The 27,875-nt window shown below is 50.7% G+C and overlaps 2 protein-coding genes across 3 annotated transcripts in view; both read left to right on the forward strand.

Annotated features, from left to right (window-relative positions):
- The first annotated feature begins 3,010 nt into the window (after positions 1-3,010).
- Positions 3,011-27,875, forward strand: part of SBK1 (SH3 domain binding kinase 1) — a 52,018-nt gene continuing 27,153 nt past the window's right edge. For both annotated transcript variants that reach the window (XM_036826706.1, XM_036826700.1), the window contains exon 1: positions 3,011-3,823. The gene's annotated coding sequence lies outside the window, so the exon portion shown is untranslated. The remainder of the gene's footprint in view (positions 3,824-27,875) is intronic.
- On the forward strand, positions 17,029-17,331 carry LOC118881580 (protein transport protein Sec61 subunit gamma). The gene has a single exon (XM_036826707.1). It carries the CDS (start codon positions 17,053-17,055, stop codon positions 17,257-17,259), a length of 207 nt encoding a protein of 68 aa, XP_036682602.1. The 5' UTR covers positions 17,029-17,052; the 3' UTR covers positions 17,260-17,331.

Raw genomic sequence — 27,875 nt, forward strand, 5'->3', positions numbered from 1 at the left:
AGCCCAGGAGGATGGCTGGGGCTGACCCTGAGTGCCAAGGGCTGCAGGCCTGACTCCAGCCCCCCAAAGCTGGTGGGGCTGCCCCTGCTGACGTGTTTCTGGCCCGTAAGTCTGGTGCGGGGGCCACCCCTCGTGGAGGGGGGTCAAATGGCCGAGGTGTAGTGCTCAGACTCTCCCGAGATGCTTGGAGAAGTTTGGAGCCGCCTGGTGACTCTAATCTTCCCTCCCCAGGCGGGGGTCAGAAGCGGGTGGGGCCGAGAGAAGGAAAGGCAGAGTCTCAGGCTCCTGCGAACTGGGTCTGATCCTCCACCCCCATCCCCAGCCCAAGAGCAGACCCAGCCACCCAAACAGTAGACAGACAGAGCTTCACAGCCACTGAGAATTAAAACCTATTGATTTTCCCCATTAGCTAGAGAACACCATCAGAGTGCATTAAAACCAGGCAAAGCACCAGCATCATGAATAATTAACATCCACAAATGACAAACCCAGGGGGCCCAGGGGAGGGGGAAGGGGCGCCTGGAGGCCTAGGGCACCTGACCCCTTATGACTCCCACCCCAGGGAGTCCTAACCTGGCCTGCCCTCCCCTCCCCTCCCCTCCCCCTCCTCCATGAATCTCTACTAGTCCTATCCCCTCTCATTGCCTGTCCTCTCCTCAAAGAAACATCAAGTCTCCAAGGCAAGCAGCCTAGGAAGACAGAGCACTGAGATGAGAATCAGGAATGCCCGGCCCTGCCGTGTGTCACTGTGTGACCTCCAGGGAGTCTGCCCCTTTCTGGGCTCATTCCTCTGGCTAAGTCTACAGATCTATGGTTCCAGAGAGGGACAGTGACTGGCCCAAAGCACACAACAGGTCTGTAAGCAGAGCCCATACTAGACCCTGGGGCCCCTAGTCGTGCCCCCCCAGTCCAGCCTATGGGGCACCTTTAGGCAAATCAGAAAAAAGTCCCCCGCTTTGGATTGACCATTGGAAAATGGCACCCCTCTGGGTGAACCAATTAGATGAAAGCATGCCCTCTGAACAGATCAATTCAAAAGCGACCCTCCCTCTAAGTGGACTAATTTTTAAAAAGGCACTCTTCAGTCTGACCAATAAGAAAAAGGAACTCTTTTGAGTGGACCAATTAGAAAAAGGTGCTCCCCAACCCCTGCATGCGGTCAGAGTTTTAAAGGAGCAAGACTGCAGAGCAGAGGTACGGCTGCATGTCAGCCCCCCACTCACCACCCACTGGGCTGCCCTGTGCAGTGTGTGCAGCCTAAACAACTGTGTGTGGCAGGCTGTGTCCCCACCCCCACCTTTTCTTGGCCAAGGAGGCCCAGATCTGTCCTTCCAGCCGGTGGAATTCAGTTCACTGAATTGATGTTTCCTTCCAAGCCGCTCCACCTCCCACGTACTTCCTCAGCCCCTCAGCTGACCCAGGTTCCCACTTCCATCCTCCTCCCACCCATTCTTCCTCCTCAGAGCCCCGGGAGGGGCAGCGCTGGAATGAATACCTCCTACACCTCTGACCGTGTTACCTGCATCTTCTTCCTGCCCTGCAGGGCACCCTGCATCTTTCCATGCCTCTGAGCCTTTGCAGGTACACTGCTCTCTGCTGGTGATGCCCCGCCTCTAGAGCCCCTGGGAAACATCTACTCACTCTAAAACTCAGCTTAAAGACCTTCTCCTCTGCTGCTCACTCTCTCCTTAAACGTGCCAGCTAGTTCTTGCCTCTGAGCCTTTGCACCTGCTGATTCCTCTTCTTGGACCTGTTCTGCCTCCAGATATCCTGCAGATATTCCAGCTGGCTCCTCCTCCTGCCGGTCACAGCTCCAATGTCCCCTCCTTGTGAGGTCTTCCCTGAACACCCTGTCAAACCACCTCCCCATCAGCCTCCCTCACAGCTCCATGTTTTATTTTTTCATAACACTTTTCACAAGATGAATTTATTTTTCCTTTGTTTACTGGTGCTTCCAAAGCCACTATGAATGGCTGTGCATGTTGTAAGTTGCAGAGGAGGTGAGTGGGGCTGGAACACAGCCTGCCATGCACACTACAAGCTGGTGCTGGGGAGAGGGGTGGGGGTGTGTGTGTGGGAGGGGCTGCACCTGCCCGGAGGGAGCGCCTTTCCTAATTCACACACTGTCACCAGGTATACAAGCTTCAGCCCCAACGGCCTCCAGCTGTGACAGGCAAGCCCACCAACTCAGGAAGTGTCTGCCCTCTCCATTGCTGTGAGTCCAGTGTCCAGCGCAGTGCCTGGCACGTAGCTGGTGCTCAATAAACATTTTTCAGTTTTTTTGGGCTGCACCTCTCGGCTTGCGGGTTCTTAGTTCCCCGACCAGGGATTGAACCCAGGCCTCAGCAGTGAACGCTTGGAGTCCTAACCACTGGACTGCCAGGGAATTCCCCAACATTTTTCAAGCAAACAAATTCTACTCGGATTCCCCCACTCCCACCCTCTCCCCACACTCTTCAATAGAATACACCATGCATGTGGTCCATTTCTGGGTCCCACAGGGGCTGCGTGTAGTTCATTGTTGGGGGTGGTCCCACAGGAAGCCAGTGACAGAACTGGACCCAGACTTGGTGATGGTAATTGTTTGTTAAGGGAATGCAGAGGGGATCCAGGAGTGGATGCGTAAGTGAAGGAGTCCTGGGTATGCTCCCTGCAACTCAGTGCCCTGCTCATGACAGGGACCATGCCCTGAGACCCCAGTCTCACCCGGCTCCCTGGAGAAGCGCGGGGTGGGTTCAGGTGGCCCCGGGCACTCTGACCAAGATCCAGATGCCGAGCGCTGCACAGTCATTCTTGGGCAAGAGGTGGCATCTGAGGGTCCCGTGGGAGGCAGGCCAGGCTCAGGCGGGGGCGGAACTCAGGCGCTGCCTTCCCTCTGCTCCCTGTGGCCACCCGCCTACCGGCCTCCCAGCTCTGGCAGGGAAGGAGTTAACCTCCCGGCTTCTCAGCGTGAATGTGGAGCTATTAATACCCACAGCCAAGCCGGTCTGCCCGAGCAGCCACTGGAGTCGGAAGAGCCGGGAGCAAAGGGAGCTCCAGTCGGAGCTAGCGCTGGAGCCAGGACTCCAGGGTCCAGAACTTTTCTCGGGGATAGCGAGGGCACTGTGCCAGCCTCACCTGGTCCTTGCCCACCTTCCAGCTTCAGGTCCCGACTGTCCTTCCCGGAGGCCACCCGTGCCGTGCCACCCACCCCAGCTGGGGAGAGCAAACTTTCTTAGGGAAACCACCGCCACTGCCGTGCTGGCTGGACGGGGAGGAGCAGACGGCTGGACAGACAGATGAACAGATGGACAGGACATCTGCGAACCTGTCCTCCTGGTCCTGCCTCTGACAGGCTGCAGCAGAGCGGGCAGCTGAGGGGCCTCGGGCGCCACCAGGGGCAGCAAGGGGCCCTGCTGGACCTTTGTGCACCAGCCAGCTGCCTCTGAGTCCAGGCGGCTGGAAGCTGCTTCCAGGGGCCCAACCCCGTGGCTGGAAGGTCTGTGGGTCAGGACAGCAGATCCCACCAGACAGAGCCCCAGGCTCTCCCACCCACCGAGGCGACGGGTAACCTGAGTGAAAAGGCACAGGTGGCAGGTGGGCAGGTACAGCCGCGGGGTCCTGAAGCCAACAGGCTACTGACCCTGGAGCACGCTGGCTCGGGGACCCCTGCCCAGGCAAAGGACGATGCTGCCGAGGCCGCCACCAGCCACCCCTGCCCCGTCCTGGAGCTGCCTCCGGCCTGGCCCCTGGGCTGTGGAACAGAGGATGTGCCAGCCTTCTGCTTCGTCTGTTTCCACAGGGAGGAGGAGGAGGAGCTGCTGGAAGAAGTCCCACTGCAGAGGTCAGTGCCCGAGGTGGGCAGCGGGTGGGCAGGGTGAGGGCACAGGGCTCGAATGGGGCCCCTGGGGGCCTGGAAGTCCTGCTTCCGAGTTCCTCGTCTGTCCACTGCTTACCAGCCACCGCCACCTCCCTGTGTCAGACTCTCAGATCTCTCACCTGGGTATCCCCACAGCCTCCTCCCTGTCTCTCCCATCCTGCCCCCACAGTGACCCTCCTGTCCTTTCCCATTGTGGTCATGTCCTCCCTGCTCAGAGCCCTCCATGGCTCCCAGCTCCCACACGATGAAGTCAATACTCAGCTGGGCATTCAAGGCCTGTGAGATCAGGCCAGCCCCACCCACCTCATCTTGCTCTGCTCTCCTGTATTCACCCCCAGAGAAACCCTGCCCAGACTTCCCTTCTCCTGGCTCCCCTCCTTCTAGGCCCAGCTGCAATACCTCCTCCTCCAGGAAGCCCTCCAAGAAGCCCCTGCCCCATCCCAAGCTGAAAGCCACCTTTCCTCCCTACACTGCACTGACACCTAATAGTGATAGGTTTTCGTTGAATTAATAAGTGGAAATGTCTGTGTGTGCATATGGATGCGTGTATGTGAGTTTGTGTATAAAAGAAAGGGAAGGGAGGGGAATGAAGGTTTGTGTGTGTATGTGATTGGGTATCTGGGTGTGAGTATGTGGAATTGTGAGTATGTGTACATGTCTGTGGCAGTGGGTGTGAGTTCTATGTACTTATGTGGGGAAGGGGGTGTGCACTGGGACCGGGTCGGGGGGTTCATGCCCTAGAGATCATTGTCTCTTTTGCCAGCTCTCCCTACCCCCACCTTCAGGAAAACCCAGGCTCCAGCCAAGTGCATTTCACAAGCTGTGACTGCAAGCTCCAGGAATAGATGGAACATCTGTAGGGGAGACAGGGGTCACCTCTCTCCAGCCCAGCCTGCCCACGCCTCCATCACTGCCTGAGTCAGCACTGCCCTGGGTGGTGAGAAGGGCAGGCTCAGGGCCAGCCCAGGTGTGCCCTCTGGGCCCCTAGTAGGAGGGCGGGAGTATGGGCTCCTGCAGCCTGGGACAGTTTCCTCCCTGAATCTCACTGTTGGACCTGGGTCAGTCATTTCCCTTCCGCGGGTCTCTGTCTCCTCATCTGGGAAACGGTGGGCTGCTCCTTGCATGGTTGTCAGTTCATCATTCAGCAGCGAATGAGAGCTCATAGTACGCCAGGGCCCCAGCCCTCATGGGGTCCAGCCTGCTAGGAGAGACCCGAAAGCAAACCAATCAGTTTGGCAACGCGATGGGCGCCTTGATGGGCGTGAGTGCACTGCGCGCAGGGAGTGAGGGGGAGGGACTGACCACCTCTGCCTGCAGGAACCCTAGGAGCCCCTGCGGGTCTGTCTTAAAGGACAGGTCCTCTGCCAGGTGGTGTGTGAAGTTAAGGAAAGGACATCCCAGGCAGGGGGTACGGCAAGAGCAAAGACTTGGTGATATGCAAAAGAAATTGTGTGGGCATGGTGGAGATGGGGCTGACAGGGTCTGCGGGGGCCAGATCACCAAGGGCCTTGACTACTGAGCCAAGGACTTGATCTATAGGTGATGGGGTGAGCAGTGGGGAGGGCTTGAAGCAAAACGGGGCCAAGTTAGGCGACTCAATGAGGTCACAAGTGTGGAAGTGTTTCTTGAAATCCAAAACAATGGATTCCTGAAAGCATCACTATTTTCATAGTAAGAGCTCAAAATGCTTGTTGAATGATTGGACGAATGGACGAATGAATGAATGAATGAATGAATATGATGTGGGGAGATGGGACATCAGAATCACTGAGCTGGTGGGCGCTGGCCCTTTAAGATTTGGCAAGGGGACACCGCCAGGCTGGGCAGAGACAGTGACCACAGGTGCCAGGTGGTAAAGCTAAAAATACTGAGTGATGTGGACACCCAGGCTGCAGGAGCCAGGCAGTGCTAGCGGGGAGGGAGGGGGGGAGGCTCTGGAGTGTTTCTTTCCTACTGGAGGAGGGGCAGTGGGCAGTGAGGTCTGGTAGGGTCACCTTGGGGGTTTAGAGGAGCCTGTCCCCCTCCCCCACTACTCTCAGACTTTCTCCAGCCCCTGGAAGGTGCCAGCTTTCACTCCCAATAGCTGTCATGTTTAGTAGCCCCAGGGCGTGCTAATTCTGAAGCATCCTGCTTCTCTGTGACTCTGGGGAAGTCAGTTCTTCTCTTTGGGCCTCTGTAAAATTAAAGCATTGCTGGGGCGCTTTTAGGGACAGAGAAGCAAGGAGGGATGCAGGCAACCAGTTCACTCATGTGTGGATTCAGCAAATGCTCCCCAAGGCCTCCTGGGGACTAGATGCTGAGGCCACAGAGATGAAAACAAACCAGGCACTTCCCTGGAGGAGCCCAGCAAGGATACACTGGAACAATTGCATGCAGCGCAATGTGCTGTCATTGAGGTGTGAACGCAGTGCCCTCGGTGGGCTGATGTAAGAAACGGCCACACTGAGAACTCATCTGCATGTGGTGAAAATCTGTCAACAAAAGCATCACCCATCAGCCACCTCCACTTGATGCTTGATGTGTGATTAAGGTGAGGCTCGCGGCCTTAATGAACAAGCCCTGGAACCGCACGCGCTTCACATGGCAGAGCCTCCTGTGCTGCTCACGCAAAGTCCAGAGGGGGCTGGGGTGTGGGGGACACTCTGCTCTACTCAGTCTTTCGGGGACCCAGGCTCCTCCCACCTTGTGATACTGTCATCACCCAGGGCCTCAGAATCCATCACCGGATCCTCTGCTTCCACTGGCAAATGAAGAAGAAAGAGGGTGGAGATCACATGGAAGGGTTTTCCGAGCCAAAGCTGCAAGTGGCCTACTTCACTTCTGCCCACACTACATGGCCAAAGCAGCTAATTGCAAGAGAAACTGGGAAACGTAGTCCTGTTGTGAAAATGTTATATTTGGTATACATGAAAGCGCCTGGCACATAAGAGGTACCCAGCATGTCCGTGCGGAATGCATTCATTCACTCTGCAGATTTCACTGAGCACCCTCAGTGGACTTGTACTAGAAACTGGGCAGTGAAAACACCAGTCCTGCTCTCAGTGGGCTTTTATCAAAGGGGGAGTCAAACAAAATACAAGTAAACAAACAAATAAATACCATCTTCCGTGTTCAAAACCCACTGTTAAGGAAATGACCAGAGGGATGGTTGGGGGAGACACCCACTTGACATAAGGGGGAGGGGAGGTAGGGACAATTCATCTAAGACCTCAAGAATCAGAAGGAGCTGAGCAGAGTTGGCGGAGGAGCATTTCAGGCATGGAGAACAGAGAGTACAAAGGCCCAGAGGCAGGTTAGAGTTTGGAGACTGTGAGAAAATGTCAGGTCATTGTGGCTAGAGAAGGGTGAGTGATGGGAAGAGTGATACGGGCGACAGGGAGAGTGACAAGGGTGATGGGGAGAGTGACAAGGGCGACGGGGAGAGTGACACGGGCGACGGGGAGAGTGACATGGGCAATGGGGACAGACAGGAATGGCTAGATCACGTAGGCCTTGTGGGCCATGGTGAGGAGGATGGATTTTATTCTGGATAAGATTGGGAAAGCTTTGGAGGCTTTTAAGTGGGGGAAGCCATATAATTTGATTGACATCTTAAGTGGTCACTTGGGCTGCTCCGGAGAGAATCCATGGCAGCCAGCCCAGAGTAGACACAGGAAACCGGGGTGGAGGTCATGGTGATGATGGAGGGGGCCATGGTGTTGGCATGGACCATGGTGGCCCATGGAGACGGGGGAAATAGGTGCCTTCTAGATATATTTGGGAGACAGAATTTGCTGATGGATTAAAGGAAGAAGGGAAGCAAGGATGAATCTGAGGTTTCTGGGTTGGATAAGTGTGGGGATGATGGGAAGGTTCAAGGGAGGGAAGAGACGTGGTGGGAAACTCAAGAATTCGGCCATGGATGTTTTCAACATAGAAGCACATGAGATGCCCAAGTGAAGATGTCAAGTGAGGACGTGATACTAAGAGTCCGGAGCTCAAAGCTGGAGTTTTTGGGCGGGCGAGAGGATATCAGAGACTTCAGTGTGAAGATGGCATTGAAAGCCATGAGGTTGGGACTTCCCTGGTGGCGCAGTGGTTAAGAATCTGCCTGCCAATGCAGGGAACACGGGTTCGAGCCCTGGTCCGGGAAGATCCCACATGCCGCGGAGCAACTAAGCTCTTGCACCACAACTACTGAGCCTGCGCTCTAGAGCCTGCGAGCCACAACTACTGAAGCCCATGCGCCTAGAGCCCATGCTCCGCAACAAGAGAAGCCACCGCAATGAGAAGCCTGTGCACCGCAACGAAGAGTAGCCCCTGCTCCCCGCAACTAGAGAAAGCCCGCACGCAGCAGCGAAGACCCAACGCAGCCAAATTTTAATTAATTAATTAATTAAAAAAAAAGGAAAACCATGAGGTCACAAGGAGAGAGAGGAGAGGAGAGGCCCCAGGACGGAGCCCTGAGGAACTCCACAATTTTGGGGTCACGTGGAGGAGACGCTAACAAGGGCGGAAGAGAAGTAAAGTAGGAGGGAAACCAGGAGCATGGGTAGTCATGGAAACCAAGAGACGAGTGTCTCAAGGAGGAGAGAGAGGTGGACAACTGGCTTCAGAGATGCCAAACGGCCAAGGAAAAGGAGAATAGATTCAGCAGCACAGAAGTTGAAAGTGCCCCGGATAAGAACATTTCATGGAGGGGTGGAGACAGGAGTAGGTGTGAGCAGAAACTTCTGGTTAAAGACTGTGGATCGAATACACACATCTAATTTCTCTGTGTCCTGAAACTCCACGAAAAAGAAGTGAGTGGGTTTTTTTTTTCTTTTCCTTTATGGTTTATTACAAGATATTGAATATATTGATAGTTCCCTGTGCTATACAGCAGGACCTTGTTGTTGCTGGTTTTTTGGTTTTGTTTTTTAGTGGTGTTGTTTGGCCACACCGTTCCCTGACCAGGGATCTAACCCGCGCCCCCTGCAGTGGAAGCACGGAATCTTAACCACTGGACCTGCAGGGAAGTCCCAGGACTTTGTTGTTTGTCTCTTTTATATATAGTAGTTTGTATTGGTTAATCCCAAACTCCTAATTTATCCCTCCCCCACTTTCCCCTTTGGTAACCATAAGTTTGTTTTCTATGTCTGTGTCTGTTTCTGTTTTTCAAATAAGTTCATTTGTATCATATTTTAGATTCCACATATAAGCGATATCATCTGATATTTATCTTTGTCTGGCTTACTTCACTTAGTGTGATAATCTCTAGGTCCATCCATGTTGCTGCAAATGGCATTATTTCATCCTTTTTATGGCTGAGTAATATTCCATTGTGTATGTGTGTGTATATATATATAAATATAAAATTGTATATATACATTGTATTATATATATATATATATCACATCTTTTTTATTATTTTTTTTATTGAGGTATAGTTGGTTTACAATGCTGTGCCAATCCCTGCTGTACAGCAAGGTGACTCAGTTTTACACATACATACATTCTTTTTTAAATATTCTTTTCCATTATGGTTTATCCCAGGAGATTGGATATAGTTCCCTGTGCTATACAGTAGGACCTTGTTGTTTATCCATTCTAAATGTAATAGTTTTGTAGATAGGTTCATTTGTGCCATACTTTAGATTCCACATATAAGTGATATCATATGGTATTTGTCTTTCTCTTTCTGACTTACTTCACTTAGGATGATAATCTGTAGTTGCATCCATGTTGCTGCAAATGGCATTATTTTTTCTTTTTTATGGCTGAGTAGTATTCCACTGTATATATGTACCACATCTTTATCCATTCATCTGTTGATGGACATTTAGGTTGTTTCCATGTTTTGGCTATTGTGAATAGTGCTGCTATGAACATAGGGGTGTATATATACCACATCTTCTTTATTCATTCATCTGTCAGTGGACATTTAGGTAGCTTCCATGTCTTGGCTATTGTAAATAGTGCTACAGTAAACATTAGGGTGCATGTATCTTTTCGAATTAGAGTTTTCTCTGGATATATGCCCAGGAGTGAAATTGCAGTGTCATATGTTAACTCTTTTAGTTTTTTAAGGAACCTCCATACTGTTCTCCATAGTGGCTGCACCAGTTTACATTCCCACCAACAGTGTAGGAGGGTTCCCTTTTCTCCACATGTGAGTGGGTTTTTAAGGTGTATTTATTGCTCTTTTGTTGCTGCCATAACAAACTACCACAAACTTAGTTGTTTAAAACCAAATTTATCATCTTACTGACTATATGTCAAAAGTCCAACACAGGTCTCCCTGGGCTAAAATCAAGGTGTTGACAGGGCTGCTCTTGGAAGCTCTTTCTGGAAGAACTTTCTGGAAGCTCTAGGGGAGAATCCATTCCCTTGCCTTTTCCAAGGTGCCGTTTTCCAGTTGGCCCCCTCCCTCCGGCAAGGTAGCGTCTCTCTGGCCCTGCTTCTCTCATCACGTCTTTCTTGGACCACAGCTGGGAAAGGTTCTCTGCTTTTAATGCTGCATGCGATTAGCTTGGGCTCACCTGAACAATCCAAGATCATCTCCCCATCTCAAGGTCCTTAACCTTAATCTCACCTGCAAAGCCCCTTTCTGCCACGTAAGGTAACATACTCCCAGACTCTGGAGATTAGGACACAGACATTTTGTGGGATTAGGTGGTCCATCATTCTGCCTGCCACAGCATGAATCAGCAAGAACTAATACATTGAAAAAGGAGACAATAGCAACACAGTTTCGGAATCTGGAAAGCAGAAGAACATGGTAAATGATGTAGCAGTCTGATGAAATTGCACCTCAAGTGAACCCTAAATTGGGGGTGAGAAAGCCAAGGGGCACCACAGTTCCCCCACAAAACCCCGAAAGGCCCTGGTGTTAATGGACTAAGTATCCCCTGGAAGTGAGCGTAAAGCCGGGGCCAAAAACAGGAGGATTGGTCTAGGAAGGGCTTTAATTCTCAGATTTCTTTCTCTGCTCAGCACCACTGGGCAGCTGCCTCTCCCCCACCCTGACAAAGACCGAAGGCTTATTCTCCAGAGAGGATAAAACACAGAGTCTCTGAACCAGAGGACAGGGCACCGTGAGGACGAGGGGAGAGTTCTATACCCTACTGGCGGGATTATTTGAATATTGCATCCTGAATGTGGGGAGCTCTGCCCCCGCCCCCATCACCTGGGGCCTCCTTCCCCATCTCAGCTCCCAGACTAACGAAGTCCAGCCTAAACTCTCCAGGCAGGACACTGCAGATTTATTCCCTTCAATCTCTGAGTATATTAACAATGGGTATTTTTTTCTTGCTCTTCTCTTGTTTCCTGTTTTAGTTTTCTTCTCTCCGTGCATAGTTTCTGTTTCCTCCAGATTTTTTTTTCTGTTCGGATTACTTCTGTCTACTACTGAGCCCGTGTGGGCTTAGTTGCCCTGCAGCATGTGGGATCTTAGTTCCCTGACCAAGGATCGAACCCGTGTCCCCTGCATTGGAAGGCAGATTCTTAACCACTGGACCACTAGTGTCAGACTCTCCAAGAAAAGGATACCTAAAAAGGTTGGCATCAGGGATTTCCCAATGAAACAACCCAATGCGAATTCTCTATATTGACCCCCTGACTCAGCCAAGCCCCCTACCCATAGCATAGAGCTACTCAGCAGCTTGCTTGCATAAGTTGTATTTTTCTAGTCTTTAATCAAGGCATAATTACTGTGAAATGCAAAGGTCTTAAGTGGCCAAATGAGTTTTGACAAATGTATACACCTGTGTAACCCACACCTTAATCAAGATATTACCATGTGAGGTAACATTCAGGCTTTCATCATGCCCCAGTCAATACCCAACACACACAGAGGCAACTACTATTCTATCAGCTCTTTAACTCTCTTAAATACGAGCAGATAACCAGGGACCATCAACATTTGCGAAAAACCTCTAATATGAGAGGCAGAACAAAAACAAACAGAAAAACAGAATTTAGAGGAAACAAAATATGCAGGGAAAAGAAAACTTAAAAGCAAAACTATAATTACTATATTCAGAGATTTAGGAAAATATATTGCAACTATGAAACAAAAACTAGATGCTATTTTGAAAGGGAAAAAACCTCTGAGGATGAACAAAACAAAACAAAAAAGTTCTTAAAAATTAAGAATATCATAGCAGTGGGAGTTTGGAGTTAGCAGATGCAAACTAGTATATATAGAATGGATAAAAAACAGGTCCTACTATATAACATAGGGAACTATGTTCAATATCCTGTGATAAACCATAATGGAAAAGAAAATGAAAAAGAATGTGTGTGTGTGTGTGTGTATATATATATATATACATATATATATATGCTGAATCACTTTGCTATACAGCAGAAATTAACACAACATTATAAATCAACTATACTTCAATTAAAAAAAAAAGAATATCATAGCAGAAATGGAAAACTTATTTAATAGAGTTAGGGGTCAGCAAACTACAGCCTTCGGGCCAAATCCAGCCTGTCACCTGCTTTTTTTTTTTTTTTTAATATTTATTTATTTATTTTTGGCTGTGTCGGGTCTTCGTTGCAGCCCACAGGATGTTTTGTTGCAGCATGTGGGCTCTTCGCTTCATTGCAGCCTGTGCGCTTCTCTCTAGTTGTGGTGCACTGGCTCCAGAGTATTCAGGCTCAGTAGTTGCAGCCCGTGGGCTTAGTTGCCCTGCAGCATGTGGGATCTTAGTTCCCCGACCAAGGATCGAACCCGTGTCCCCTGCATTGGAAGGCAGATTCTTAACCACTGGACCACCAGGAAAGTCTCCTGTCACCTGTTTTTTAAATAAAGTTTTATTGGAAAACAGCTACACCATTTGTTTATGTACTGCCTATGGCTGCTTTCACATTGGTGGAGTCGAGTAGTTGTTACAGAGACCCTAAGGCCCATAAAGCCTCAAATATTTACCATTGAGCCCTTTATAGGAAAAGTTTCCTGACCCCCGGGGTTAAAAGATAAAGTTGAGGAAATTTTCCAAAAAGTAAAGCAGAAAGGTAATGATACGTATCTGTTTGGATCCTCCAGTAAACAGATGGTGAGCTGAGTTAGCAGTGTAAGAAGTCCTGGGGGGCTAATGCTTGTGAAAAATAAAGGAGGAGGAATCAGGATTGGGCAGGAGGAGTCTTTAGACCGTGACGTAGATCTGACACCCATGAAATGAAGGAGGAAAGGAAATAAATCTGGGAAGAGAGAGCCTGACTTTGGTGTAGATCAAAGTCTTGACCAACCCAGTGGGGGCTGCAGAGCAAAGACTGTCCATTGGAGGAGCCCCACATTGGGCAGAAAGGGCCAGGTCCTGGTGTCCCCGCTGTGCTCAGTCATTGGCTGGGCTGCCCAAGAAGACCTTGGTCTTGAGTCAAAGGCTGTGGTAGGTCTCAAAGGCACTGTAGTTGGAGGCTGTCAACCAACTGCACTCTTCACAGCTGAGTAACAAGTTCTTTCTTGAAGGGAGAACCCAGTGGGGCACCTGCATGGCTGCCACAACATGGAAAATAGGAAAGAAAGAGTAAGAAAGAGGAGCAGTGCAAGAACCTGACACCTTAACACAGGAGTTCCAGAAAGAGAAGAGAGAAAGCAGAGAAGAGGAAATAAGTCGATGAAATATTTCAAATATTTCTCAGAATGGAAGGACCTGAGTTTCCAGATCAAAAGGGCTCACTGAGGACTTCCCTGGTGGCGCAGTGGTTAAGAATCCGCCTGCCAACGCAGGGGACACGGGTTCGAGCCCTGGTCTGGGAAGATCCCACATGCTGCGGAGCAAAAAAACCCATGTGTCACAACTGCTGAGTCTGCGCTCTAGAGCCCGTGAGCCACAACTACTGAAGCCCATGCGCCTAGAGCCCGTGCTCCGCAACAAGAGAAGCCACCGCAATGAGAAGCCCGCGCACTGCAATGAAGAGGAGCCCCGTGGCAACTAGAGAAAACCCATGCGCAGCGACAAAGACCCAATGCAGCCAAAAAATAAGTAAATAAAATTAATTAATTAATTAAAAAAAGAGAAAAGATGCACATACAGAAATCAATTTAATACAGGATAGATGGATGTAATATATGTGATATATGGATGTGAGATCACTCTAGAGAAGTGAGGAGGGAATAATGGGGGAGGTAACATCTGCATCTCTGAAAAAGAAGTAGGGTTTCAGAAGGACAGTATGGAGGAAAGGCATCAAGAAGAAGGAGCAGCATGAACCACTGCATAGAGGCAGGAGCATGATTTGTCCCGCGTGGCTGCAGTATAAAGGGTTAAGGGGAGTTTAGGCTGGAGAGGTAGGTTGGGGTCAGGTTGAGGAAGGCCTCCAATTCCGGCAAGGAGTTTGGATGTTACTCAGTAAGCAGTAAAAGCCTTTCAGTTGCTCGCTGCAACTAGAGAAAGCCTGCGCACAGCAACAAAGACCCAACGCAGCCAAAAATAAATAAATAAACAAATTTATATATTAAAAAAAAAAGAGGGCCCACTGAGTGTCCAAAAAAAGGATAAAGTTCGACCCACACCACAGCCAGTCACTATTAAATTTCAGAACGCAGAGACAAGAAGAACATTCTACCATATTCTAATAAGGATCAAGAATCATAATGGCATCAGATTTCTCAACAGCAATCCTGGAAACCAGAAGACAAGGAAGCTATTTTCAAAAGTATAAAAGAATTATTTTCGGTCTAGAATTTGATACTTAGCCAAACCATTAATAAAGTACAAAAAAGATCTTTTTAGATTTACTAAGGCTCAAAAATTTACCTCCCACGCACCCTTTCTTAAGAAAGCTACTGGAGGATGTGTTCCTAAAACAAGGAAGTAAACCAAGAAAGAGTAAACCTGGGATGCAGGAAACAAGGGAGCCAACACAAGAGAGAGTTGAAGGGCATCTCCCAGATGTTGGTGAAGGGAGATCCCAGGGCAGCTTCTCTGAGGAGCAGGCCTGGAGGGCAGGTAGTTCACATTGGAAAAGTCAGAAGGTTCTAGAAAAGGTTTCTTCAAGGAGATGAAACTGATAGGATGCCCAATATACTTAAACTTTTGAAAGATTTACACAACAAAGAGAGAGTGTGGGTTGAATTAGACATAAACACAGAAAAACAGGCCCTACTCCCCCCTCAAAAAAGTTATTAAATCCAAGAAGAACAACTTTTGTGCAGAAAAGGGAAATTAAAAATTTTAAACTTCTGCTCTAACACACTGTTAAGAGAATGAGAAGATAAGCCATAGAATGGGAGAAAAACATTTGCAAAAGACATCTGATCTGATATAGAAATGTTTAACTGATAAAAGACTGTTATCCAAAGTATACAAAGAACTGGTGAAACTCAACAATGAGAAAATGAACAACCCAATTAAAGAATGGGCAAAAGATCTGAACAGTCACTTCACCAAAGATGATATGCAGATGGAATATAAGCTTATAAAAGATGCTCAACATCATATGTCATCAGGAAATAGCAAATTAAAACAACAGTGAGATACCAGTACACACTTACTAGAATGACCCACATCTAAAACACTGACAACACCAAATGCTGGTGAGGATATGGAGAAACAGGAACTTTTGTTCATTGCTGTTGGAAATGCAAAAGTTTACAGCCACTTTGGAAGATGCTTTGGCAGTTTCTTACAAAACCAAACATACTCTTTTTTTTTAATTATTTATTTATTTTTATTTATTTATTTATGGCTGTGCTGGGTCTTCGCTTCCATGCGAGGGCCTTCTCCAGCTGCGGCAAGCGGGGGCCACTCTCCATCGCGGTGCGCGGGCCTCCCACCACCGCGGCCCCTCCCGTTGCGGAGCACAGGCTCCAGACGCGCAGGCTCAGCAATTGTGGCTCACGGGCCCAGCCGCTCCGCGGCACGCAGGATCCTCCCAGACCAGGGCCCAAACCCGTGCCCCCCGCATTGGCAGGCAGATTCTCAACCACTGCGCCACCAGGGAAGCCCCTAAACATACTCTTAACATATGATCCAACAATAGCATTCCTTGGTATTCACCCAAATGTGTTAAAAACTTATGTCTGCACAAAACCCTGCACATGAATGTTTATAGCAGCTTTTTTCATAATTGCCAAAAACTTGGAAGCATCTAAAATGTCCTTCAATAGGCGAATGGATAAACAAACTGTGATATACCCATACAATGGAATATTATTCTGTGATAAAATGAGCTATCGAGCCACAAAAAGACATAGAGCAATCTTAAATGCATATGGCTAGGTGAAAGGAGCCAATCTGAAAAGGCTATATGCTGTATGCCTCCAACTACAGGACATTCTGAAAAAGCCAATACTAGAGACAGTAAAAAGATGAGTGGTTGCCAGGGGCTGGTGGGGAGGGAAGGAGGGATGAGTAGGGGGAGCACAAAGGATTTTTAGGGCAGTGAAACTATTCTGTATGATCCTGTAACGGTGGGTCCATGACCCTAGGCATCTGTCAAAACCCATAGAATGTACAACACAGAGTGAGCCCTCATGTAAACTATGGACTTTAGTTAATATTAGTGTATCAGTATTGGTTCATCAATTGTAACAAGCTTACCACACTAATGCAAGATGCTGATAATAGGGAAAAATGCGGAGGGGGTATACATAGGAACTCTCTGTACTTTCTGCTCTGCTGTTCGATAAACCTAAAACTAAAATAGAATGTCTATCATAAAAAAGGAAGAAAAGGGAAAGAAATCATAGTATTCCACACAAAGTTGTAAACAATGTTTCCACAATATGTAAACACCACCAATCTTTTGTTGCTGTTTTTTCTTTTGGCCACGCGGCATGCGGGATCTTAGTTCCCTGACCAGGGATTGAACTCTTGCCCCCTGCAGTGGAAGCGTGGAGCCCTAACCACTGGACTGCCAGGGAAGCCCCCAACACTACCAATCTTATCAATATTATGATGCAACTGTACCGGGATGGTGGAAGACAGGAAGTGGAGGCAGTGGACATGAGGGAGCTACACCCTTATCTTCCAACATGGGAAGTTGAGAGGAAAAGTCTAAAACTGGAAAAGCGTAACCTAAAACATGCTATGTAGGAAACACAGGGGTGAAAATTACTAATAATCAACTAAAAGAGTGGAAACGGTTGTCCTTAAGAAGTGGGAAATGGGAGCAGGAAATGCCCGTGTTTCTTGATAGAAATAGATGGAGGACTTCCCTGGTAGCGCAGTGGTTAAGAATCCGCCTGCCAGTCTTTGGCTTGCGAGCGGACAGCGGACATCATGGATCAGGTAATGCAGTTCGTTGAGCCAAGTCGGCAGTTTGTGAAGGACTCGATTCGGCTGGTTAAAAGATGCACCAAACCTGATAGAAAAGAATTCCAGAAGATTGCCATGGCAACAGCAATAGGATTTGCTATAATGGGATTCATTGGCTTTTTTGTGAAATTGATCCATATTCCTATTAATAACATCATTGTTGGTGGCTGAGTACCTTTTTAGAAAAGTGTTTTTCATCTTGGGGATTGGTGAACAAGTGAGGATTTGAGACGCTCATGGGGTGAATATTTCCCTATATGTTTTGTGTTTTTCTTTCATTTTTTTTCTTCCAAGATGTTTTCTATTTGTAAATTAAAATAATTTCAAAAAAAAAAAAAAAAAGAATCTGCCTGCCAATGCAGGGGACACGGGTTCGACCCCTGGGCTGGGAAGATCCCACGTGCCACGGAGCAACTAAGCCCATGCGCCACAACTACTGAGCCCGCACGCCTAGAGCCCGTGCTCCGCAACAAGAGAAGCCACCGCAATGAGAAGCCCACGCATTGCAACACAGAGTGGTCCCTGCTCGCCGCAACTAGAGAAAGCCTGCACACAGCAACGAAGACCCAACGCAGCCAAACATAAATAAATAAAATAAATACATTTATTAACAACAACAACAAAAGAAATGCATGGAGATGTGTGGTGGAGGAGACACCAGAGTCCGCAAGCTGGGGGGACGATCCTGGAGAAAGGAGGAGGGGGAAGGGAGGGGGGATGTCCTGAAGAATCCAGGGCCCAAGGGAGGGGTTGGCCTCAGAAGGAGAAGGGCCACCCCCCACTGAAGGCTTTAGAAGAAGTGAGGAGTGAGGAGCTAGGTGGGTTTGTGATTTGATGGTGGGAGCCAATAAAACTGCATCTGGTCCATCTGTTTTCTCAATGAAGTGGCAGCCACGGTTTGAGGAGAGAGGAGAAGGTGGGAAGACCTTGCCATTCAGAGTGGGGTGCATAGACCAGCAGCAACAGCACCCCCTGGGGGCTGGTTAGATGTGCAGAATCTCAGGCCTCACCAAGATCCCTAGGAGATGCACAAGCAAATTAAAGTTTGAGAATCACTGCTCAGAGAGAGTGGGGAAAAGCAACTGACAGGCATACTTGGGTTGTAGGGCAGCAGTGAGTGCCCCTTTGAGACCATGAAGGGACACTCCCAGCCAGGTGTGGGACCCTCAGACCAGTGCTAGCTTGTGCAGTGCAGGCAGAGAGCAGGTGATAGCTGGCATTTTGCCAGGCAGGTACTCCAACAGGAAAGTTGGGCCCAGCAGTGGGGGGTGGTTTCCAGGGAGCGGCCATGGTGATGGTGTGCAGAGCCCAAACAGGGCACAGTGGACAGTCGTGGCAGAAGGAGACTGATGGGCAGTGAGAAAGTGATGGGGACAGTGGGCTGGTGGCCTGGGTGAGATCAAAGAGCTGTTGTTTCTGGGTACCAGATGAAGAGGATGGAAGGGGGAAACAGGGAGATGATCAAAAAAGATCTCAGAGCGGGGTGGGGGGGCGGTAATTACAAGGCTTGGGGTGTGAGCCTCAGAGGTTGAAGGGAGCAGAGAGGGTTAAGGTGACAGAAAAGGCCAGAGAACCGAGACGCGTGCTGCAGACTGCCTGATATCTCCTCTGTCCTCCCCTCTAAAGATGGTGGTGTGGCCTGCGCATCAGGACTTTCGAAAGTTCCCCAGTAGATTATAATGTGCAGCAGAGTTTGAGAACCACGGGTGTGGTCAAGGAGACCCAGGCTCTGACAGAAAGAAAGAGACACAGGGGAGCAACCAGAAAGTTCCTTGGGGCTTGCATTGCAAGTGGAGCCTCACCAGGGAAAGTGGCAGTTGGGTAGGGGCCGCATGTCCTGGGTTGTAGATGAGAAGATGGAGATGTTGTGGTCTTCCCCTGGAGAACCAGATAGTAAATATGCGTGTGCGCGCGCGTGCGTGCATGTGTGTGAGACAGAGACCGAGAGAGCGGACCGAGCAAGGCCAGCGCCCCGTTAGCCTTCTGTCCTGCACTGTTGCAGACCGGCCACTAGAGGGAGCGCCGCGCCCGCACATTGCGGGGACGGCCCAGCAGGTTCCAGTGGTGAGGCTTCAGCCTCTTTTTCGGACAGTTTCTGTGTTCAAAGTTCAGATTCTGCAGCCACGTAACCCTGGGTTTCACTCCAGGTCCCACTACTTCTAGGCTGTGTGATCTTGGCCAGTTAGGCGACCACTCTGTGACCCAGTTTCGTCCGCGGTACAGTGGGCACAGCGTTAGTTCTAGCCTGAGCGGGTTCGGAGGATGAAGGAGGTCACGTGGGTGAAGCGCTGCGCCACACTGGGGAATGGCTAACACGACCTGACAGTGGAGGAGGTTTTGCCCCCGCCTCTGTATCTCTCTGCTTCTCCTGCAGCCCCTCAGCCCTGCCCAGCCCAGATCCATCCAGTGTGAGAAACGGAGTGGGAGGAAGCAGAGACTGGGTTGGGGGTGGCCTCTAGGCCAGGGACACGCCTGGGCTCCTCCCTTTCCTGCTCAGTCTTGCTGATTCTTTTGTTTTGCAGCAAACCTCACCCTGTGGCTTGTTCCTGGCCATGGTCTCGTCCTTCTTACCCCAGACCTTCCCCTGCTCCTCCGGGTGCCCAGGGGACCAGCAGCTGCCCTTGCCTGGCAACCACATCATCCCTGGAGCCCATGGGATGCCTGGTGCCCAAGGGCTCAGCGTGGGTGCTCCATCCCAGCCATTCTCCTAACTGCCCCCGCTACTTCCTGGCTCCTGCCCAAACCAGCCAAGAGCTGACCTATGAGGCCACACCCCAGGGGATGTCTGCATTTCCAGGTTTGCCAAGACCCCCGGTGTGGAGGTTGCAGTGGGTAAAAGGCCCACAGAAGCAGCCCCTCTGTCCTATCCTTGGTCCCACAGAGGGGTATAGCCTGCCTGACTTTTTAAAAATGATTTGCCAATATTTTAAAAATCAGGGCATTACACCTTAGGATGCAGATTTCCAACTTCTCCTGAAAAATTGGAAGCTCTGCAAACCTGAGTTCACATTCCCACATGACAGCAGTGGGCCACAGGGGAGGGGAGGCCACCACTCAGATGGGCCAGGGCTCTTCGGCTCACCACTGTCCCCACCCAGGCCGTGCACCCCATTCACAGTCCCTCCCTGGCTCCCGTGAGCATGTCAGTCTGCGACCCCAAGAAGGGGGAACTGTGCCTAAGAGGGTTCATGTAACATGTCATTGTTGTAGCTGCTGGCCCAAGGCAGGCAGAAATGCAGAGGTAGAGGGGTGGGGGCCCCGGAAATGAGAGCAGACCCTCAGGGGCAAGGAATCTTGGGGGACAGAGAGCTGCTTAGTGTCCTCAGCTGTTCGTGGAATTTCACGGTCCAGGGGCCAAGCGCACTCTACACACACACACACACACACACACACACACGCACACACAAGGCCCACCCCATTGGCCAATCGGTCAGCAGATCCTGCCACTTCTCACCACCTCTGTTCCTACTGCCTGGTCTGTTGCTATCTTCTCTCGCCTGGCTGGGTACCAGAGCCTCCTCACTTCCATTCCCCCACAGTCTGTCTTCCCCAGCAGCCAGAGGGAGGCTGTTAAAACCTACAACCCGCCTCCTCCCTCCTCTGCTCAAAACCCTCCAAGGACTCCCACCCCACTCAGAGTCAAAGGCAAAGGCTTACAATGGCCCTGAACAAACTCTCCCCATCACCTCTCGTCTCCTCCCTTACTCCATCAGCCTCCTCGTTGTTCCTGAGCATCCCAAGCACACACTCTGGCCTCAGGGCCTTTGCACTGGCTGTTTCCTCTGCCCGCCCACTGTACCTGCCCACCTGCCTCCACATCTGCATGGCTCCCTCCCTCCTTCACCTCCTTCCAAGTTTCTGCTCAAATGTAACCATCTCTGTGAGGACCTCCCTGTATGCCCTGTCCCCTCCCTGCTTTACTTCTTCCCTCCCGCTAATCCCTTGAAGCATAATCGTTTACTCGTGTACCCTGTTTTTTGTCTTCTCCCCTCACTACAATGGACAAGAGCAGGGATTTTTCTCGGTTTTGTTCATTGCAAATGGTGCTTGGCATGAAGGAGGCATGCAATAATATTGGGTTGGCCAAAAATTTCGCTCGGATTTTTCATAACATCTTAGGGAAGAATCCGAACGAACTTTTTGGCCAACCCAATATTTGGTAAGTGAATGGATGAATGAACAAATATGTGAAATGAGGGCAGTAACAGTACCAAGTAAGCAGAGTGTCTGTGAGGACTCAGTCAGTGCGCATTATTCAGGGCCCCAAACTTGGGCTATAGTGCTCTGTGGTTGGCATCTTGCAATTTTTTTTTTTTCATTTTTTGGCCACGCTGCGTGGCTTGTGGAATCTTAGTTGCTCAACCAGAGATCAAACCCTCGCCCTCAGCAGTGAAAGCACAGAGTCCTAACCACTGGACTGCCAGGGACTTCCCAGCATCTTGCAATTCTTAATCATTTCATCTTTGAAGTGTAATGAAGTCTGATTAACAACGGCGCACGCACTGTGAGCGATCCCACCTTCCTTCCCACACCCCCTGGCGTTTTGGCCACCCACTCCTTGCCCCCAGCCAGTCAAGGCTGCTATCCTTCATCTGGCAGCGGCCTGGGTGCAGGAGGGTTCCATGTCAGGTGTGCATCAAGGTGGCCCCAGGCACCCATGAGGGCCTGCACTGGCCCCAGGAGTATCCCCGTGCCCAAGGCAGCATGACATTAAATAGCAAATACAAAACACGGTGGCAGGCGGAGAGAGAGGCTTGGGTAGGAAGGAAGAGCTTCTCTTCTGCTTTCTGAACAAGAAGCCCCACATTCTGTAGCTGGCCCTGGTGTCAAGGACACACACCTCACACGTGGCACCTGCTCCAGCCACGGGTGCTGTCGTTGTTGTTACTAAAGACCCCATGATTAGAGGGAAACAGAGCCCAGCAGGAGAAAGCCCCCAGGCTCCTGGGCCAGCTGCTGGCCTCCCAGGTGACCGGCTTGGAAGAGAACATTCCCCTGCCGCCCACCACCTGCCTCGCGTCCGCTCTGTGAGCCGTGGGCTGCGGACGCGCCAGGGCACATCCCTCCCTCCTGGCCGCAGCTGCCACATCTGTGAGCTGGGACGAGAGCCCTGCAGGTTTCCCTCTGGCAACGACAGCGAGTGCTTTGCCAACTTAAACCTGGGGGAATGTGAGGGTGGCGGTCATGGTTCCCAGCCCGTCACAGGGATTGTCGTGGCTGCTTTGCAGGGTCCCTGGGTCAGGGCTCATTTTCTGCCTCCATCCCCCAAAAGTTCAAAGGGTGATATAGCTTTCAGCCCTGAGGGGTGGGTGACAGGGGATCAGGCCTCCATGGTGACTTCAACCCAAGCATCCATAGCATACGTGGCCCTGGTGAGGGCACCACACCCTGATGGTAACTTCAGGCCAGACCCTGGGGGTGGCTGCCGACCCTGATGGTCACTGCAGGTCTCGATAGTGGCCTCAGTGGCCTCAGAGCCCCGCGGCGGCTGCAGACCTGGTGACGGTGGGGAGGTGCCGGGCACTTTATCCCCCCTCCCTCTGTCCTGCCTAAGCCTCCATCTCTCCTCCCAAGCCACTAGGATTTGAGCCATTCTCCAGGATCCACTTAATTAGCCAAGCTCATTAACTCCCACAGGCTTCTCCTCCCCACCTAATTAACTGACTTAATTAGGGCTTGCAGGCCCGGTTCCACCCAGCCCCCTCCCGCTGCACCCTGCCCACCTCCTCCAGGCCCCTGGCTCAGCCAAGCCTCCACCGGGCTGGGAATGGATGGGGGTGGTGCTAGGTCCCTCCAGCGCCCAGGCCTCCACCCTGTGTCCCTCCCTCCAGTCCGGGGGCCCAGCGCAGAGCCCCTCCCGGGCAGAAGCTCATGGGCAAAGGAGTGGAAACTGAGAGAGGGAGGTGGGTAGGGAGAGGGATGGAACTGAGATAGTGGGATCAGGTGAGAGGAGGTGAGGATGGTGGGACTGGATGGGCCGGGCACCGGAGTGGTTCGGGGCCTGGTCTCCGGAGCCTGCCTGGGTTCAAGCCCCAACCAGTGTGTCAGCCTCGGCATCTCCTCACCTCCCTGTGTCTCAGGTACAAAATGATAGCGTGCCCGCACCGTAAAGTTGTTGTGAAATTTAAACGAGTTCATATGTGTCAAATGCTTAAAATCTGGCACCAATCTGTGTTTGTCAAATAAGTGGGTGGTGTGGACAAAGACTCCCTGCGGAGGAGGGGCTGGAGGAGGGGAGGGGAGGGTGCCGCCCCTAGGTGTCAGGGAGACAAAACCCGCCCCCACCCGGAGGCCAGCAGTAGAGTGGGCCTGGGAATTGCAACCAGAGGCTGCCAACTGGGAGGGACCCTTGGCCTGGGAGAGGTTAAAGGGACAAGGAGCAAGAAGGGCACAGGACAGGGCGTCCTGTTCCTACTCCAGGGGGTGGGAGAGGCTGGCCTTGTTAGTGCAGGACCCCCATGCTCTGTGCCCTAGTTTCCCCATCTGGGGGAAGGTCTAGCCTTATGGAAGCACCTGGCACATCCTAGTTGCCTCATAAACGTCTAGAGCCTCATACCTGAGAAGCGAGGTGACATGAAAAGGTGTTCAATGGTCTTCACCTCCCCTGGGACCAAAGTAAAGAAAGTGGGCTGCACCAGCAGCAGGCAGGATGCAGGTTAGACAGGAGGTGGGGCTTCCAGGTTGAGGAGTACAAGATCCCAAATGTGGGAAGGAGAAAAATTGTGTCTGAGCTGCTGAGCGGGCTCCAGGGGAGAGATGGCCAATCAGCAAGGAGCAGGAAGGAGTGAGATGGGGCCCGGAACTACTTAGCTCAGAATCTGACGTTTATTGGTGTAATTAGTATAGGGTCTCCCCCACTAGACTGGAAGCTCCTGAAGGCAAGGATTGTCTGTTTAGCCCACCCTTTTATCCTGGTGCCCTTATACAGCAGGTGCCAGTGAATAAATGTGAATGCGTGAATGCACGCCTGCGTGCCTTGGCCAGGAACACAGAGGTTCCTGATGCTTAGAAGGAAAGGGGCCCCACCTGGCAGCCCAGGCATCCACCCCGCCTGCTCAGCTATGATCCCCCCAGCTCTTCACGTGGCCCCAAGAACAACCACCCTAAGGGGGCAGGAGCTGGACTCCAAGGATTCCAAACTCCTGGACACACTGAGCTCCCTCTGAGAATCTCCTCAGACAACCTGGGATGCTGAGGAAATAGTGATTATGGGGGAGAGAGTTACTCCTGCATTCTTAAACACTTTAGAAACCCCCATTTACACATAGTGTAAAGAGCCTGGGGTTGTAAGTGACAGAGACCCAATTCAAACTGACTTAAGCACAAAAGGGATTTTTGGGTTACACGACTGAAAAGTCTAGGGTCTTCAGGTATGGCTAGATCCAGGGGCTCAAATGATGGCACTGGGATTCTGACACTCTCCATCTCTTGGCTCTGCTCTCTGCTAGGTCAGCCTCTTCCTCTGGGAGGTTCTCCCTTGTGGGAGCAATTCCAGGCTTACATCCCACCCTCTTTTGGTGCAATGGAAAGAGAGTTCTATTGTATCAGCCTGGCATGGGGCACAGACACGTCTCAGAAACAATCAGTGTGGCCAGGGGACTGGTATATGCTGATTGGCGGGAGCTGGGTCAAAAGCCCACCCCTAGAGCTGAACAGGTGAGCCCCACTTTCAGAAGCCCTAATGAGTAGGGAAGGGTACGTCAAGGAATGACGTGGGTCCCCAAAGGAAAATTGGGGTTCTGTTACTAAAAGTGGGGGACAGATGATGCTGTATAACAGAATTCCACTCTACTTGGAATAGATGGGCATCAAGCCAGCCCCAGGGCCCTGTTCGAAGTGCTGGTTATTTGTGGCAGACACTGTCCGTTCCCAGCCCGGATCTCCCTGGGCCCCTTCCCAACTTCTGTTTGCCAGCATCCTGGCCCCTCTTCCTGAGGGCCTTCCCTGTTCCAGCCTGCTCTGCCCACATCCACAGCACGGCCTGCACCCCTGCCCAGCAGCTCTCACCAGTGACCGACAGGAGCTGGGAAATCATACATGTTCAGTGTATGGCCGTGCATGTTCTACACTGTCTCTGAGAGTGCTCCAGTGTGTTCACCTCCAGTTGCCTGCAGTGGTGATTTGTCACTGCCTTCCTGTCTCTTTTCTCTACCCCGCTTCCTGGGATCACCTGCCAAAAAAAACCCACCTGATCTCGAATCCCTGTCTCAGGGTCTGTTTCTGGGAAACCCAAACTAGGACATCATTAAAGCCAGCCCTCCAGGGATGTGTACGAGACAGCACTTTCTTCCTTCCAAATGTCTATTACATTCCTGGGGCTGGCTTTGGTGACCCATCCCTGAGGAAGGAGCGGAGACTGACGGGGCTCTGAGTGGCCTCTGTTCTGAAGATGCTCCCAGGTCCCTGCAGTAAGCATGGTGGGGGAGGGGCAGAGACCTAGCAGACCCTCACTCCACTATGTCCCAGAGAAACGGCCACATCCAGCCCTAAGGAACACAGGCGTTCAGATCCGCCATGAGCAGTCGGTACAGGTGGCAGGGGGCCAGGGAGCCAAATGTACTACTCATTCCCATGTTCCTCAGAGAGCGAGAGATGAGATCATTTCAGAGAGTTCTTAGACCTGGCTTTACAGTGAAAAAATTATTTTTTCCTCTCTTTTTTCAAGATCCCATTTAAAAACACTCCCACTGATTAATTTTTAATTATTTTGAAAAAAAAGTTAAAAAAAAATAGAGAAAAGTGTAACCCTGTGCATATCCACAACGAGAATCAATGTTAACATTGTATCATATTTGTGTCAGATGTTTTCAATAAAAAAATAATAAAACATGACAGATAAAGGTGAATTCCCATGATCTGTCCCCGCCCCAGTCCCATTTCCTGGATTCCATCCCCAAGGGCAACCACAGTTAGTCTTCTCAAATCAGTTGGCACGCTTTCAGCTGCAAGGGACAGAATTCCCTTCAAAGCAGCTCCAAGTACAACTCAGCAGCTCTGAGGTGCCATAAAGAAGAGGGTTCTTTCCTCTCTGCACTACCATCACTCTGTACTTCCCATCATCAGTGGCATCCTGCTGGCCATGGTCACAGAGTTGTATTTCGACCCGGGAGGTGGAGAGCCCATCAGGACTCTTGCTAGAACACTGTGTTTCTCACTTCAGAATATATTCTCTAAAAAGGTGTTGAGAGATTCAAATATCCATCGCCTCCAGCTGCCATACAGCTGGGGCTGCCCCGCTGTCTTCTTTCTGATCCATCGTGGGTTCAGGTGGATTCTTGGTTTTCCTTATCAGCTACAACTTGACCTGTGTCTCCCAGCGGCCCTGAATGCTCCCGCTCCTGGCTATGAGCAGCTTCTGTACTTTGCCCAAAATGGCATTGTCTTCAGCACCCTAAGCCTGATCAGCTCTCTGAGCTACTCAGTCACCAATGCCACCAGGGCCCCTGATCATGCTGCATGAGCCAGTCACCAGCAGCAATGTCCTGGGCATGATGGTGGCCCTCCGGGGGAGGAAATTATTCCTGTACAAGACCATCATAATGCAGACCAACAAGCCAGGAACGTCTTCTCCCGGTCATGACTGGGGCCAGATGCATCATAGAACATAGAGTACACTGGGGAAAATCCCCAAAGGTCATCATTGTTCCATTGATGGAGATGATCAACACAGCCGAGACAATGTCTCAGCAGAGCCCTTTCAGTACAGCTGGTAGAGGTACCCACACTCATATAGTTTGAAACATTATGTAGATTCTAGAGGACAGGGACTCTATTTCAATTCCTTCCCTGTTTCCCCCAACAGTAACAGAAATTTCTGACACATCAATGAATATAAAATGCAGCCAAGGGAAAAGTGCAAAATCATCAAAAGTCGTGTGGTTCCAGGTCTCACATGCTTCCCTGTGCAGGGAGCAGCAACTGACTGTCCAAGACCATGAGGACATGTCAGCCTTGGAGAGGGGTGTGGGCAGAGGAAATCTCAGTGGAGGTCTCTGTTTTCCAGTGTTCCTCCTGTGTCGCTATGGAGGTGACAGTTAAGTTTTACGTTTGTGTTCTGCTATCCAAATGACACCCATCAAAACCCTCTCTTGCAAAGGCAGCATTTGCTGTGGGTGCAAAATTTGAGCTGGCCAGAGTGGATTATCTCTGGGTGTCAAGGAAAAAGGGCTGCAGCATTACAAACAGCTGCTTTAGTTCCTCTCTTCGGATACATTGTATTGGTTCAGTCTTCCAAGAAGTGGGCCAAGACAGGGTCAGATATGCAAGCGATTTATTGGGGAAAATGCTTGGGCGGGAACATAGGGAAGGAGCCAGAGGAGGCTGGGAGAACTGTCAGACTGCAATAGAGCCAATATTTGGAAAAGGGAAAGGAAGGAAGGAAGGTGGGATAGGAAGAGTCTTAGACTGCAGTGCAATGTTAAGAAAGTTCCGACAAATCCAATGGAGAGTCCTTGATCTCAAGTTGCCCATCAGAGGAGCCCTGTATCTCCCAGGAACTGGGCGCCTTAGAGTCTCTGCTGCGCTCAGTCTTTGGCTGGGATGGGCTGGAGGGAAGCAAAGGAGACTTCTCTGTGAACCCTGCAGACTCCACAGCTGCTGCCCTCAGAGGCACCATCCCTGCAGTCAGAGGTCTGGGTGGTGCATTCTCAGGGCTGCCACATCCCACCCCTTGCGCCGCACGGCTCTTCTGTGGATGCCATGAGCCTCTCTTTCTAAGGGGAAACTTTGAAGAGGGAGATTAGTGGAACCAACTACAGCTCCCCTCCCCTCTGCTGCACTTGATCTCG

The sequence above is a fragment of the Balaenoptera musculus genome, chromosome 15 (assembly GCF_009873245.2).
Source record: "Balaenoptera musculus isolate JJ_BM4_2016_0621 chromosome 15, mBalMus1.pri.v3, whole genome shotgun sequence".
Lineage (NCBI taxonomy): Eukaryota > Metazoa > Chordata > Mammalia > Artiodactyla > Balaenopteridae > Balaenoptera > Balaenoptera musculus.